Here is a 13,494-nt window from a genome sequence, read left to right on the forward strand (position 1 = left end):
CTACCGAACATGCATTCCCGCTATCTCCGCATCACCGTCACCAATCGCCAAAAATAGACGGCATATCGTGATGTATTGCTTGTATTGAACGATGTTGTATGAATTTGCGATGCATATAAATGCCCGAGTAGAACCCCATGCGCCTGGATATAATGCCTTCCTTTACGCCTTCCTTTACACTTGAACCATAAAGTCAAAATAATATTGCCTAGTCACTTCCTACCTTGCGTCTCTACATTTCCATTCTCTCTGTCACAGGGGATTCTGAAGTCGTCTTCCCGTGTTTCTTCGACCTGTCATAACATATGAGCCCAAAGAAGCCTTCGGATGTGCATGACGTACTGGTCGGGGTAGCTGTGGGTGTTGGCTTGGGTGTGTGATGTGTCTTCGCAGGCGGCTCGTCACCGTCGAGGCAGCCGCCAAACCAGCCTGGATACTTGCACGATGAGGTAGAGGTAGGTGTCGCCGAGGTTGTTGTGACAGTAGGTGCTGGAGCAGGTGTGGTAGTGATTGTCATGGTTGTAGATGTCGTGTCCTCATCTTTGCAGCCAAACCAACCGGGTGTCTTACACGTCGAGGTCGATGATGTCGTCGTAATCGTAGTCTTGGTGTGTGATCTGGTCGTGGAATCCTCGTCAAGACAGCCCCACCAACCTGGCGTCTTGCAAGTTTCAGTTCTTGTGCGACTGGACCTGGTTGATGTTGATGTAGCCGTCGGCTTTGAGCTCCTGGTAGTGGTAGTCTCGGTGCCGTTGCTCTCAAAGTACTCCCACATATAGCAGTCAGTGCAATCAACGTAAGCCTCACATTTAGGAGGCGCATCGTACTTGAGTATAACGTCTCGGATGACTTCGACAATCTTGTGGGTGCCGATACCCATGCGCCAGCCGAAGTCTTTGACTGTATCGTATACACATTTCTGCCCGGTGTGACAGACACTCTGCAGAGCATATCCGCCAATGGTGCAGGCGCTGGTGGCCTGATTACACGCTCCCATGTATATGGGGTCTGCGGTATGTCCAAAGTGAAAACCGCCGGTGAACTTGCGCTGCTGTAGCGATCCGATTTGGTGGCCGGGGGGCACGGGTAGCCCGAGACGTGACGCTGGCATGGCTTCGGGCACAGCCTCGAAGGTGACGGCCGGATGTCCAAATGTAAGAGAAAGAAAGGACGAAACAGAACCACCGAGGGAGTGTCCGGCCATCCAGATCTCAGCATCCGGATATAGTGCTGTGACATTGTGGTAGAGGTCCTGTGCAGCGTAGTAGTAGCGGTTCTTCTCTCGCAGCGCAGTGACTAGACAGGTAGAGTTGCAGGTGTAGGCCGACGTTTGACAGTCACAGACCTGTCGCCACAAGTACTGCCCCCCCTGACCGCAGCAGCAGCTGAAGAACAGGTTGTCGTTGATCTTGTCGTTCGTAGTGGTTTCGGAACCGTCGAACATGGCAGGCGACGTGCCCTTCAAGCCTATGACGACTGTCGAGTTCTCGGTGTCGGCGAAGATGTGCCCGCGCAGACCGTCGGATTCCCAGCCAAAGTCTTCTGTGTAGTTGAAGCCGCCGCCAACAGGCTCCCACTCGCCCGTGCCGGGTTCGAGTATGTAGGCGTCCGAGGCCATGCGTGCGAAGCTCAGGACGGTCTCGCGGTCCGTCACGTTGGGGCCTGCTATCTCGTCGATAGTCCAGTCTTCTTCCGGCAGCTCCACGCCTCTCCCAGTGATGCGGCCCCATTCTAGTATGCCGGTGATGGTTTCCTTGCTCCTATCGGCCAGGCGCTGTATGCTCATGGCCTCGGACTTGACGCGCAACCGCGGCACGGGCTCGCGACTGGCCGCGTCGTCGTCGTGGGCGGTCCATACTGCGGCGTGCTCTGGAACATCGAGTCGCCGGTGCAGCTCGGGGTATTTGTAGGTGCCGTGGTGGAAGATGTGGCGCAGCGTAAAGTCCTTGTCGGCGTGGGGAGTGACATGCGGGAGAGGCGGCGGCGGCATCACGGGCATGTCGGCCGCGCTCGCAACGCTTGCGGCGACGAACGACAGCAGGAAGGAAGCGGCCACGCGCGAGGCGGAGGGGCAGGGTCTTGGGCGTCGCATGGTGGATCTATGGTTGTAAGAGAGGGAGTTGCAACGAGCAACCTGCGCAGAGGAGGCGTTAGCAGGCGCCGACTGAGATGGCTGCCTCCGTCGGACATCGATGACGATCGATGGTTCACTTGACCCCAGGCCCGCCCAGCTCCTTTTCACGTGCGCGCCGTGCGGGGAGCTCCCCATAGCTCCATCACCACCAAGACGGCGCCTCTTCGCCCTGTCGCCCGCTTCCGTCACCCGCTAGTAAGCACAATCGTTCAACACATTGCTCAAGTGCTCACCCGCGACTTTCGGTTCCCTCGGAAGTGCCGTGCTGCCGCATGACGTGAACGCATGCGCTTCGTCCACGCACGGTTTCACAGCAGCCTCCTTCCAATGCAGGCACACGACACTTTTAGATTTCCATTAGACCTTCTGCAGCAATAACACCATGGCCGACCGGCCTAGAAACTTGCATCCTTCACGCTCCTTCACGCGCCTCGACTCTGCCCCCAAGAGCCCCCTCTCGCGCAGCCGAGCGAATACGCTGCAAGGACCGACTGCGTCAGACATGCTCGATCCGCTCAAGGCTGCCATGGTGCCCGAGGAAGACGAGAACCCCGACGGCGACGTGTTTGCAAAGAAGGAAGACGAGGACGAGGACGAAGACAGCGAAGAGACCAAAGTGCCCGACACTTTCGAGGAGCTGCCTATCGAGATCCGTAGCTTGACCGAGAGGTACCTTCTGCTGCCCATAGCATGCGTCGTCCTCTGATAGTAACACCCTTAGATTCCTCGAATCCCTCACAGCCAAAGTGCATCCCACCCCTCTGTCCGCCGAAGCTCTCGCCGACCTCTTCCAAGACTTCTACGGACGCGCCTCCGCGAAGATAAGCACACACATAGCCACTCTCTCTGCTCGCCTAACGAGCGACAACTATGTCGCGAATGCGAAGAAAGCGTCGGCTTCGTCGAGCAAGCCATCGTCGATAAGAAAGGGTAGCGACCCGTCAGGGGAACAACAAATGCTCAGTGCCACTGAAATGGCCGACCGCAAGAAAGCGCGCAGGTCGCTCGAGCTCAAGCGGTTCGCACTAGAAGAGGCCGTCGAGCGCGCCGTATGCGAGAAGGTCTACCAGAGGATATGGCGGCACAGGAGTACTGATGACGAGGAAAGGGATCATAAACTCAGATCACGCACAGCTGCTCTCTCCCTCGTCGGCATTGGTCTAAAGGAACTCCTGATGACTGGCGAGGAGTTGACCGAGGAAGAGCGCCAGAAAGCCAAGGAGAAGGAGCCCGAGATTCGCGAGTACCTATCTGCAGCACGCGAAGACATCCTGAAGATGAATGAGGAGAAGTACCCACTGGGCAAGGTCCAACATTTGACTGCTGCACACAAGTCCATTGTCGAAGCTCTGTCCAAGATATTCCCTTCGACCTCGTCTGCTGATGAAATCCTGCCAACCCTCATTTACGCCCTCATTACTATGCCACCCGTCAACTTGAACGTAATTAGCGATCTAAACTTCATCCATCGTTTCCGCGGTTCAACTCGCATGGATGGTGAAACTGCATATTGCTTGGTTAATCTCGAGGCAGCCATCTCATTCCTGGAAACCGTCGATCTTTCTTCGTTGCGCGCCGACGAAGTCACTCCCGCAAAACCAGATTCCAGACCTTCAACTCCCAAATCCGAGATCACCCCAATGTCTCTTGGACTTTCGGATGCGCCAGATCTCATCCAGACCCCAGCCACGCCCATCTCCAAGACAATTCCCAAAGAACCCTCCAGCCCAACGACCACTAAAGCTCAGCGTCGCTTGAGTAACCTTATTCAAACACAGACCAACAAGATCGAGGCCGCCTCTGATGCCGTTCGGGACTCGATTCTTGACTCTGCTGACCAGGCACTTGGGAGAATTAACAACACCTTGGACACCAGCTTCAAATTCTTCTTTGGTGGTCTAAAGGAGAAGAATCCCGATGGTCCTGTGCAAGAACAGCCAGTACTTCCCAAGACACTGGAAGATGCAAGGAAGCTCGTGAGCTCCCCAACTCGCGCAGAGCGCGATGAAGACAGCTTGAGTGTCAGTGCAGCAAGTTCAGTGCAGGGTGATGAGCCAACAGAGGCTCCAATTAGCAGAGGACTCGATGCCAAAATGGCTGATCTCTTTGCTGGTAGGAGGCAGATCAGAGATCGCAGCGTCGATTCTACCAAGTCCGGCGGTAGCAACAGTGGGCGGCGCGTTGCATTCGCCCCAGGCCAGAGTGTAGAGGAGAAGACACCGTCGCCAGCTCCGATCAAGGCAGATCCTCCAACACCGAGCAACACCTCCGCGGTGGATTCTCTGCGCAACATGGGCAACAACTTCAACCCCTTAAACCGCTTTCCCAGCATGAACGTACTGCCTCGCTTTGCGCGCGCTGTAAGTAATAATAGCACACCTGTTCTCCCCTCACCGGGCCAGGAACAAGCGAAAGCATCGCCTTCCCCAGAACCACTCAGTCGTACAGCCACGAACGAGTTGCCACCAGTAGATGAAAAGGGTGCAAGAGCGATCGCGGCTTTGGAGCAACTAAAGAAGACCACACCACCAGCGAAGCGCTTTCTGGAAGCCAAAGATGCCCAGGAGTTGAAGTTAAAGGAGGTTGACGAGCTGTTGAAAGAGTATCAAAGATTGGCGGGTGCATTACGAGGAGCAATTAACTACTGAAATACATCACATATTTGGTTGCAATGACGTGCATAAACATGCAAGACACGAAGCTTTGGTAATAGATTTGTCTGTGTGGATTTGAGTAGCATAATGTAACGTCCTGTTGTTTCGCGATGACGGTACTTGCAACATACATACTGCGCCGCAGATGGTGGTTGGGGTTCGGCCAAAACGGGGGATACCGGATGGGGAAGGGGCAACCAACGCGCACGGACTGTAAACAAGCAACCACAACACACAATTGCGCGCTCCGGCGAACACCAGACACCGCATTTCCCGAATCGCAAACATGGCGGAACCAATGTCGAATCTTTCGCCGGAAAAGCTCAATACTTACTCTGACAACATCATCGTCGACGATATTGATATGGCGTACAACGATCCGCCCTCGTCGCCTTTCGTCGAACACATCGGAGTCCAAGACCAGGAGAACATTGCCCCTGGAGCAGCAGCCACACCGGTGAAGCCGCTAATAGACTTTGAGGACAGCGTGCCCCAATCCGCTTTCAGAGTGTCTCCAGAGAAGAAATTTGGGTTGAAGGAGCGCACAAGCCCAATGAAGACACTGCCAGCAAAGAATTTGATGGACGACTTTGAAGACCCGGCACTTAAAACTGGCAGTGCGGATCGACAGACTCCCCAGAAGAACATCTCGCCCATCAAGGAGATTGCTACCGAGCGACGCGGGTCCGCAATGAGTAGCCACTCCTACAAAAGCCAATCGCCCTCGAAATCGTCACGCGTACCTTCGCCCGAAACGGTCCAGCGCAAGCCAACCCATACACATCAGCGGCAAACATCGGTCACACCGTCAAAGCGACCGGCCTCTTCTCACCAAGAGTCTCCGCTCCGCGACAACGAGGGCTTGACTACCGCGATGAAGTTCATGGAGGATAGCAACTTTAAAACACGCGAGACACCCAGAAAGCGAACATCTCGGGGCCACGAATTTGAAATCGATCTGAGCATGGACAACACGGACTTTAATCCAGACGGGCCAGAGCCAACATCCTTGGACATCGATGATACCTGCTTCAGCAACTTCTCAGAGATGCCGGGGATCGATATGACGAAATTCGCATCCCTGAAACAGAGCCCAACAAAGAGCAGCATGCCAGATGTAAGTCCATGTGCTGTTGATCTCACGTAGGATACTAACAGTTTGAAAGGCTACACCTCACGCTCGCCCTCAAATGACACCCTCTACGGTCCGCCGCTCGGAACGCACTCCCAGTCCCACGCCACGGCGCGCGTATAACGATAACGATACCACAAATTTACTCTTGGACTTTACCGCCCAGATTGAATCCTTCTCTTCATCCCGCCGTGCGTCACCCGGACGCGGGCGCAATTCGCCTAGCAAGTCTATTACAGAGCCAAATCTCCGCTCCTATTACCGAGACCAGCGATCGCCGGCCAAGGGTGGATCGCAAGTACCTGCAACACCAAGCCAGAGAAGCCAAATGTTGAATTTGTTGGATTTTGAGCTGCCTCCACCGCCTACACCACGATCGCTACCTACTGTCACCATCCGAGAGCTTGAGTCTGTAAAGTCCCAGTTTCAGTCTCAGGTGTCGTCTCTCACCGCCAGCTTGTCTGGAAAAGAGGCTGAGATCGACGCTCTTTCCAAAGCTATCGCCGATGCTGAACGCCGAGTTGGCGAAGCCCAAGAGACCGTCCGTGACGAACGCTCAGCTCGCGAATATGCAGAGACACAAATGGTTGACTGGAAATCAAAAGGCGAAGAGGTCCAGAAACTGCTGCAGGACGTCCAGGCTGAGATGGCACGCAACGACGCTGAGCGCGAAGATCTCCTAGCGAGGTTGGCCGATGCAGAGAAGCGTGCTGATGATGCAGAGAGCCGCTCGTCTGAGCTTGAAACCAAGGTCATCGAGGCTGAAAGCAAGAACGTCGACATGACGACTTTCATCAACAACGATGACGGCGATGAGAACAAGAAGGTTTACTCAGAACTTGAATGCCAATCTGCTATTGCCGAGAAGGTCAATGAGATTGCACGCGACCTGCACACAGCCTACAAGGCTAAACACGAGAAGAAGATCAAAGCCCTCAAGGACAATTACCAGAAGAAGGCCGACGAAAAATGCAAAGAGCTTCGGGCGCAGATTGCTAGTCTCGAAGGGCAAGTGGAAGATGCAGAGAAGAAGCGTGACAACACTTTCAGTAGGATCAATCCAGGCCAGCATGACTCCAGGGACCAGAGCCAAGGAGCGTCTCCCTCAAAGACCACACGAAACGCCGAAGACGCTCAGATGCTAGAAGCGCAGAGAGCTGAAATCGAGAACCTCAAGGCTAGACTCGCCGGGCTTCAGTCGGAACTTCAGTCTCTTCGCAAATCCCACGATACCCTTGTTGAAGACCTTGAAGCTGAGCGCATCGAGAAAGGCGAGCTCGTAGCGGCCGCCGAACAGATGCTCTCCATGTGCGGAGAAAAGATGGAAGAGATGCAACAAGAAGACCTTCGCCGCTCACAAATGGCTTCCGCACCACCTGCTGCCCCCCAACAACAAGCGCCGCCTCAGCAAGCAATGCGCAACACGGGTTTCCTGGCCGGTGGCCCCGGTGCCTCACGCCCCGGATCCGCACTGGGCGGTGGACGTCCCGGCAGTGCGATGGGTGACCGTTTAGGTGCCATGAACGAGCGCACCGGCAGTGGAATCGCTAAACCATCAGGACTTCGCGCACCAGGTGGCCTTAAGTTCCAAGGTGCTCCCGGTTTAAACCGGAGTCAAAGTGGTGGGAAGAGCAGGTTACTGTCCAACATCGAGCGCATGGGTGGGGGAAAGGCACAGGAATAGAATACCTGGCCTCCTATTGTACGTGCTATGAAGGGTCTTGGATACGAGGTACCGGTCGCGAGGTTGGGATCAGACTTGGGTATATGGAGATCCCAATGAAAATATGGGGTCAAGAGGGTGTATTTCCGGCGGTGTATATTGGAGTCACTTGGTTACGATGATGACTTGGACGCTGGCGTTGTTTGGGACTCATCAGTCAAGCTCTTTCGTGTCTATTGTTGCCCGCTATCCATGTTGAAATGTATTTATTGTGTTTCTCAAATACGTTGGAGCGCGAACTCGTGGTCATACCACGCAGGTGTGTGCAATCGAATCTTCCCACCAGTCTACGCTCTCACCAGCCATGCTCATATGTCTCATCCGCTCTCCAGTTCCCATAAACCTCAGCATTCCCCTCAAGGAAGTGTATTGGCTTGTTCCACCTAGGAGTATCGCCCTATTTAGATGTATCTAACCTTTTGCGCGCTTTCGCGCTTTCGCGCTGTCACGTGACACATCGGGATCCGCCTAGCGCACATCACACGAGTTGCTCAGGACTATCATCCTAATCTCATGACACTTACATCTACATAGTACAAATATACCTGCGACCATTTGCTTGTCTACACTCCATCCAAAGCGTCCACCATGGTCCGATAATCGATCATCAACGCGATCCTTGAGACGCGTCCGTGCTAGTGACTAACGAAATGGTCACGTCATGTCGTCAGCCTCTCCACTACGACATTGAGTACCGCGAGAGGCTTTTTCTTATGTCATTTACTACCGTCATGACATAGCCGAGGCTAAGCACCGCGTTGTACGCAACTATGTGGATGCGGGTAAATTGCATGTAGCTGGATGTCTGGGCTACGTGTGATGTAGCCGTCGAACAAAGATGCAATTTCATCATAGTAATATGCGAATTGTTGTGACGGAGCACTGACGACATATACACGATCCTGACCTCGAGATCTTGGCATATAAAGTGCTCAGTCGATAGGTTACTGGTGAGCACAGCAGCATCTTTCTAATCCGAGACGACTATCGACCTTATCACATATAAATACCCGTCTCAACCCACTCGCACAAACCAAGCAATGTCTGGCAACGACAACCCCGGAAACTTTGCGAACCGTCCCAAGGACGAAGTCAAGGCCGCAGCACAGAAAGGTGGAGAGCACTCCCATAGCGGCGGTTTCGCATCTATGGATGCTGACAAGCGTAAGTGTACATTTGTATACTAAATAGCTAGGATTGACATGACTACAGAACACGACATCGCCTCTATGGGCGGCAAGGCCTCATCTGGCAGCTTCGAGCCTGGCAGTGAGAAGGCTAAGGAGGTTGGCAGGAAGGGTGGACAGTCTTCTTAGATGCTCGTCTGTCCCTCAATCTGGCATGACTGTAGCAATGATATTTCTCCTGGTTTGCACCCAAGAGGATGACTGTGGAACCTTGAGTAGTCGCCAATGAAGTAATTGTAATAAGTATCAGTGCACGAATTCATAAATGTGAAGTCTGTTTAGTTGCGAAAGTGATCAATTGTTTGCAGTGTTGCCAGTGCTCTACAATGTGTCCCTTCAGGCTCTGACGCAGCCCAACCGTCATAAGTTATGTGCGTGAACGTCGTGAAGCCTCCCATGTGTGACGAAAACGCCAATCCATCCCGAATCTAGTGTGTAAAAGTTTGGAAGCATAGGGTGATCCCCACTGTGCTTTAAGAAGAAGTAAAACGTATCCCAGCGTTCAGGAACATGATGAACGAAAGTGAAGAAGTGAAAGATAAGGTATGAGGAAATATGGACTTAAACCGACACACCTAACCGTACATGTCGCAGCTCATCATCTTGATCTCATACTCGCTCTGGCCCTCGACGACACCGCAGTTAACGTCCCAGCCTAGCTCGAAAGTGTCGCTCTCCGGCATGCGGTCCTTGGCACCGGGTGCGCAGTTGGCATCGGGAGTATAGTACGAGACCTCCATGGCAGGAGCAGAGTTCCAGTCGCAAGCATCGACACGCTTGTAGAAAGTACGGCGATGCATGCGCAGAGCCTTGCGTTCAATGGCCTTGTTGGCAGAATCGCAAGCGCAACGGGCTGCGAGAGTAAGCTCGTCGCGGCGGCACTCACAGCTCGAACCGTCTACTGCATAGCGGCGGGTGTTCGCCTTGACCTCCTTGTGAGGACGGTTCCACCAGTGACCACGATCAGAGTTGTCGCTCTGCTCGGCTGTGGGTGTCTCTGTAGCCTGGTATTGCTCGTAGATGGTGGTCGCTACAACGGTGGTAACGACAACAGCCGGTGGGCCGTTCTCAACAGGAGTAGGGGCCGGTGGCTGCTCGTATCGCTCACCATCATCTTCTTCCTCTTCGTCCTCAGCAGGTGCCTCAGGCTGTGCGTAGGTTGGCTCGGGAGTCTCTTCGGGCTCAGTCTCGGAGTAAGCGGGTTGTTCGGGCTGAGTTGCAGACTGTGATGGTTCACTGGGCTCACTGGTATCGCCAGAGCCAGAGCCGGAACCGGATCCACCGATGTGGACCTTGGCACAGTTTTCGAAGGCCTCGTGCTCACGGTTGAGCCAGACCCAGATGAAGATGGCATCGCCTTCTGGCATGTTGGTGGGGACTTTGAAGTCGAAGGTCTGGGCCTCGGGAGATCCATCCTCGGTGGCATGCGGGCAAGCGCCGTGGTATGAGGCGGCCATCTTCCATGTCTTTCCCTTGTCGGTGGAGAAGCCAACCTGGCAAGAGCCTCCGTAGTGGGTGCCGCCAGGTGCCTCGGGGTCGTAGTCGTAGTCGGTGAGTTGGAAGTAGGCGTCTTGACCAGGCTGCCAGGTAACAGTGGCATCCTCGGTGTCGAACTTGTCGAGATGGCCACGGCAAAGGCCAGGAGAGGGCTTGCTGTCACCGCCATCGGGGCCGCAGCAGCCAAGCGGATAGTTGAACTGTGGATCTAGCTCCGTAGATTGTGGGTTGATGGAAGGAGCGCCTCCTAGAGGAGCTGGGTAGTACATGGACATATGGGCCTGAGCAGCGCCAGCCAGGGCGAGAACAGAAAATATGTTTGTGTACATGGTTGAGTTTGTTGGTGGATTCGTAAAGACCGTGTACGTAGAGAGTGACTTTTGGGGGGTTATCAAATGAAGAACTTCTAGACTTCAAGTGCTGGTGCTCCACAACGGTGGTCTGTTGACAATGTTCCACTGTGAATACAGGAAGTGTATAGAAGTATTTCCTATTTAGCAACAAAAAAGTCCAGTGAGTAAGAAAAAGACGACCCAGCGTTTTCGAATGCAAAAGAGTGAAGTGTAGAATGAATGACGACGAAGGCTAGCTTGTCAGGAGGGACTGTGTGTCACTGGAAGTGATGGCCTCTTCCACATCGGGCGGCTTTCATCCTTTATATCATCTGCTGACGACTGACCAAGACTACCGTCGGGCTCGTCTACGTTCCCGTTTAGCACGGTCACTCTCAAGCGCCTCGAGGCCGTTGCGGGACCAGCATGCTAGTCGAATTTGCTCAGCAGTGGCATCTCCTGACCAGGCCGCGGCCAATGTGCGTCAGGCCAGCTCGCGTGCGTGCGGATACGAAGTTGGCCTTACTGTTTCGAAACAGCGAAGCGCGGGAGTCTGTGGGGTTTCGGAGCAGCTCCGCTCAGCACCGCAAAGGTGTTTTGTCTGTTCCTGGCTGACGAGCTTCGGACTTGGTTTCACGTCTTGCTTTTTCGAGCGTAGCAACGGCGCTTGTTCCTGCCAAGGTCGTTAGGGCGGGGGAATCACATACGAGATTCTGCCTGCTGTTTAAACTCCATCTTGTGATGATTAGCAAAGAACCCGAGGGCCCTTGTTTCACCATCAGAGATCTTCAGAATTCTTCGGTTCTCGGGCTGACGTGCAGGGAATGCATCGGCACGACATCAAAGTCATATCGATAAGATCGCTCGCTTCATCTAACCACGTGCGCGTGATAATCCTTGCCGATATTTGCTTTCACTGTAGTGTTGTCTTTCCCATTCTGTGATTGTTCTCCGTTACGGGCTCCGATGCTGTATACATGGTCGTCAACAAATGCGGCGCTGCGCGACACAATTTGCCACAAGATGCCGTCGAAGCGGGCTGCGGCTGCCGTCATGCGACGCCTGCCGCCTTTCGCAACTGTTATACCTGAGTCTAGCTTTTCACCATTTCAACTGGCCGGGTGTCATCGTGTACCCACAGCAGGCTGCAGGGGAGCTTGGTGACACGCTTCCAAGCATCCGTCCGCACCAGAACTGGCTATACAGCCTCGGGAATATCGGCACTGGGCATCGAAGGCGGCATCTAGGCACGACTTCCAAATTCAGTTTTGTTGGACGCAGCGTAATACGAGGAGGGTCTCCTGAATAATGTCAAGACTCTGGCAGGTTCCACGAGGACTTTCAGGAGAACGCCGCTTGCTTGGCCGCTACCATGGCATCGGCTCTCCTCGCCGTGGCCTCAAACCGGGCGTCATCGTCAACTGTGACAGAAAAGACGTGCCTGGGTGGCATCATCATACGGTACATTTGACAGCATCCTGGTTCCATTTCACTGGAAACACCCATGACCCGAGAAAACCGTTTGTAGCATCCCAGCTCCTAAATTACCTACCCCGTCAATCTCAGCCAGACTTCTGATATTGCAGAATCCCGCGCCATTTTGGACCAGCCATTCGATGGCCCAGGCTGACAAACACAGACTTGCCTTGAAGCGCCTGGTGGGACAGCTAACGAGTTCCACCAACCCGAGCCGCCCGAGTGTTTCACCTCGACACCACCTAACTTATCGATTGGAGAGTGATATCTGCACGGATACCTATCGCGGGCCGCCAGTGTGAGTGACAGGCGAGATGTTCCTTGTCTCTCTTCCCCGGGTCCCCCGGGACACCTCTTCACTAGAGCCCACTTTTTATACTCGACTTGTCTACCGGGGCGTTTGTGGGATGCCCTGGAATCTGGTGTGAGCCAATGACATACCGTAAAGCCGTTGAAGTAAAAAAGCAAATCTTACAACTGACTGTGATGCGCCTCGCAGCTATGACGCCCACGAAATCCGTAACACCGTGATCCTGCCCACAGACTCAGGGACCTGCTCTGCCCAGTACTTCAACATCTCGAGAGGTGTGCTGCACTCTTGCATGAGAAGCAAACCACACAAAATATGTAAAATTTACTGTGTCGGTTTCACTATCTCGAAGACCCTGGCGTCAATTTTCCCTCGATTTAGAGACTTCTTTCAAAAAAGCATAGCAAAACATCCCTCCCATCGGTATCCAGTACTTCTAGCCGCTGGGGAATACGCACGACCGTTGGCAGCACATCATTCGAATTAAAAGGCACCGTTGTATCCTTAGCGCTGCAGCTTGTCAGGTCGCGTGTGCATGCTTTGTCGTAGCACTCTGTTCCAGATTTCTAAGGCCTGTCCCACCCACTAGGTACCCGTGTGTCCGAGATCACCCTCCACCCTGATACCAACGTAGAGTACCAATGAGCCACAAAACCTATACAAGAAAATAATCGCGAAGAAACATGTGACTGATTGCGCCTCGGCTGAGGTGATATGTTTCAGTTCCTTCGGCAGACCATGAAATCCACAAGCACTGAACTTCCACCACTCAGCTTTCCTCCTCCCCACCCACCATCTCATGGTCTTACCCTCCGGTCCCAAGCAATGAGGCATAGTCTGCAGCCTATTCTCTGAGGTGCAGCATAGGCCGTCTAAAATCCGCCAACTGAGTCGTTTTGTCCAGACTAACATACTCTTTGCAGTATACGCCGTTATGAATATGATGCAGAATGATGAAGAGAGCGGATATGAACCCGTGCGTCGTTACCTTGCATATCTCAAACCTGGAATTACTGCGCTTTACTGCACATGATTGAACCCAGTCCCCC

The 13,494-nt window shown here is 53.7% G+C and overlaps 5 protein-coding genes across 5 annotated transcripts; 3 read left to right on the forward strand and 2 right to left on the reverse strand.

The window, feature by feature from the left end:
* Positions 1-671: 671 nt before the first annotated feature.
* J4E85_004459 (uncharacterized protein) lies at positions 672-2,092 on the reverse strand (the record flags this gene model as incomplete). The annotated part of the gene is made up of 2 exons (XM_051468715.1): positions 672-742; positions 808-2,092. 2 exons carry the CDS (start codon positions 2,090-2,092, stop codon positions 672-674), a joined length of 1,356 nt encoding a protein of 451 aa, XP_051326930.1.
* A 424-nt stretch (positions 2,093-2,516) lies between these two features.
* Positions 2,517-4,782, forward strand: J4E85_004460 (uncharacterized protein; the record flags this gene model as incomplete). The annotated part of the gene is made up of 2 exons (XM_051468716.1): positions 2,517-2,803; positions 2,856-4,782. The coding sequence occupies 2 exons, from the start codon at positions 2,517-2,519 to the stop codon at positions 4,780-4,782; spliced, it is 2,214 nt and encodes a 737-aa protein (XP_051326931.1).
* A 292-nt stretch (positions 4,783-5,074) lies between these two features.
* J4E85_004461 (uncharacterized protein) lies at positions 5,075-7,604 on the forward strand (the record flags this gene model as incomplete). The annotated part of the gene is made up of 2 exons (XM_051468717.1): positions 5,075-5,905; positions 6,087-7,604. The coding sequence occupies 2 exons, from the start codon at positions 5,075-5,077 to the stop codon at positions 7,602-7,604; spliced, it is 2,349 nt and encodes a 782-aa protein (XP_051326932.1).
* A 1,079-nt stretch (positions 7,605-8,683) lies between these two features.
* J4E85_004462 (uncharacterized protein) lies at positions 8,684-8,959 on the forward strand (the record flags this gene model as incomplete). Its single annotated transcript, XM_051468718.1, has 2 exons — positions 8,684-8,807; positions 8,856-8,959. The coding sequence occupies 2 exons, from the start codon at positions 8,684-8,686 to the stop codon at positions 8,957-8,959; spliced, it is 228 nt and encodes a 75-aa protein (XP_051326933.1).
* A 446-nt stretch (positions 8,960-9,405) lies between these two features.
* J4E85_004463 (uncharacterized protein) lies at positions 9,406-10,656 on the reverse strand (the record flags this gene model as incomplete). Its single annotated transcript, XM_051468719.1, has 1 exon — positions 9,406-10,656. One exon carries the CDS (start codon positions 10,654-10,656, stop codon positions 9,406-9,408), a length of 1,251 nt encoding a protein of 416 aa, XP_051326934.1.
* Between the last annotated feature and the right edge of the window lie 2,838 nt (positions 10,657-13,494).

The sequence above is a fragment of the Alternaria conjuncta genome, assembly GCF_024043145.1.
Source record: "Alternaria conjuncta strain BMP 0040 chromosome Unknown scaffold_6, whole genome shotgun sequence".
Lineage (NCBI taxonomy): Eukaryota > Fungi > Ascomycota > Dothideomycetes > Pleosporales > Pleosporaceae > Alternaria > Alternaria conjuncta.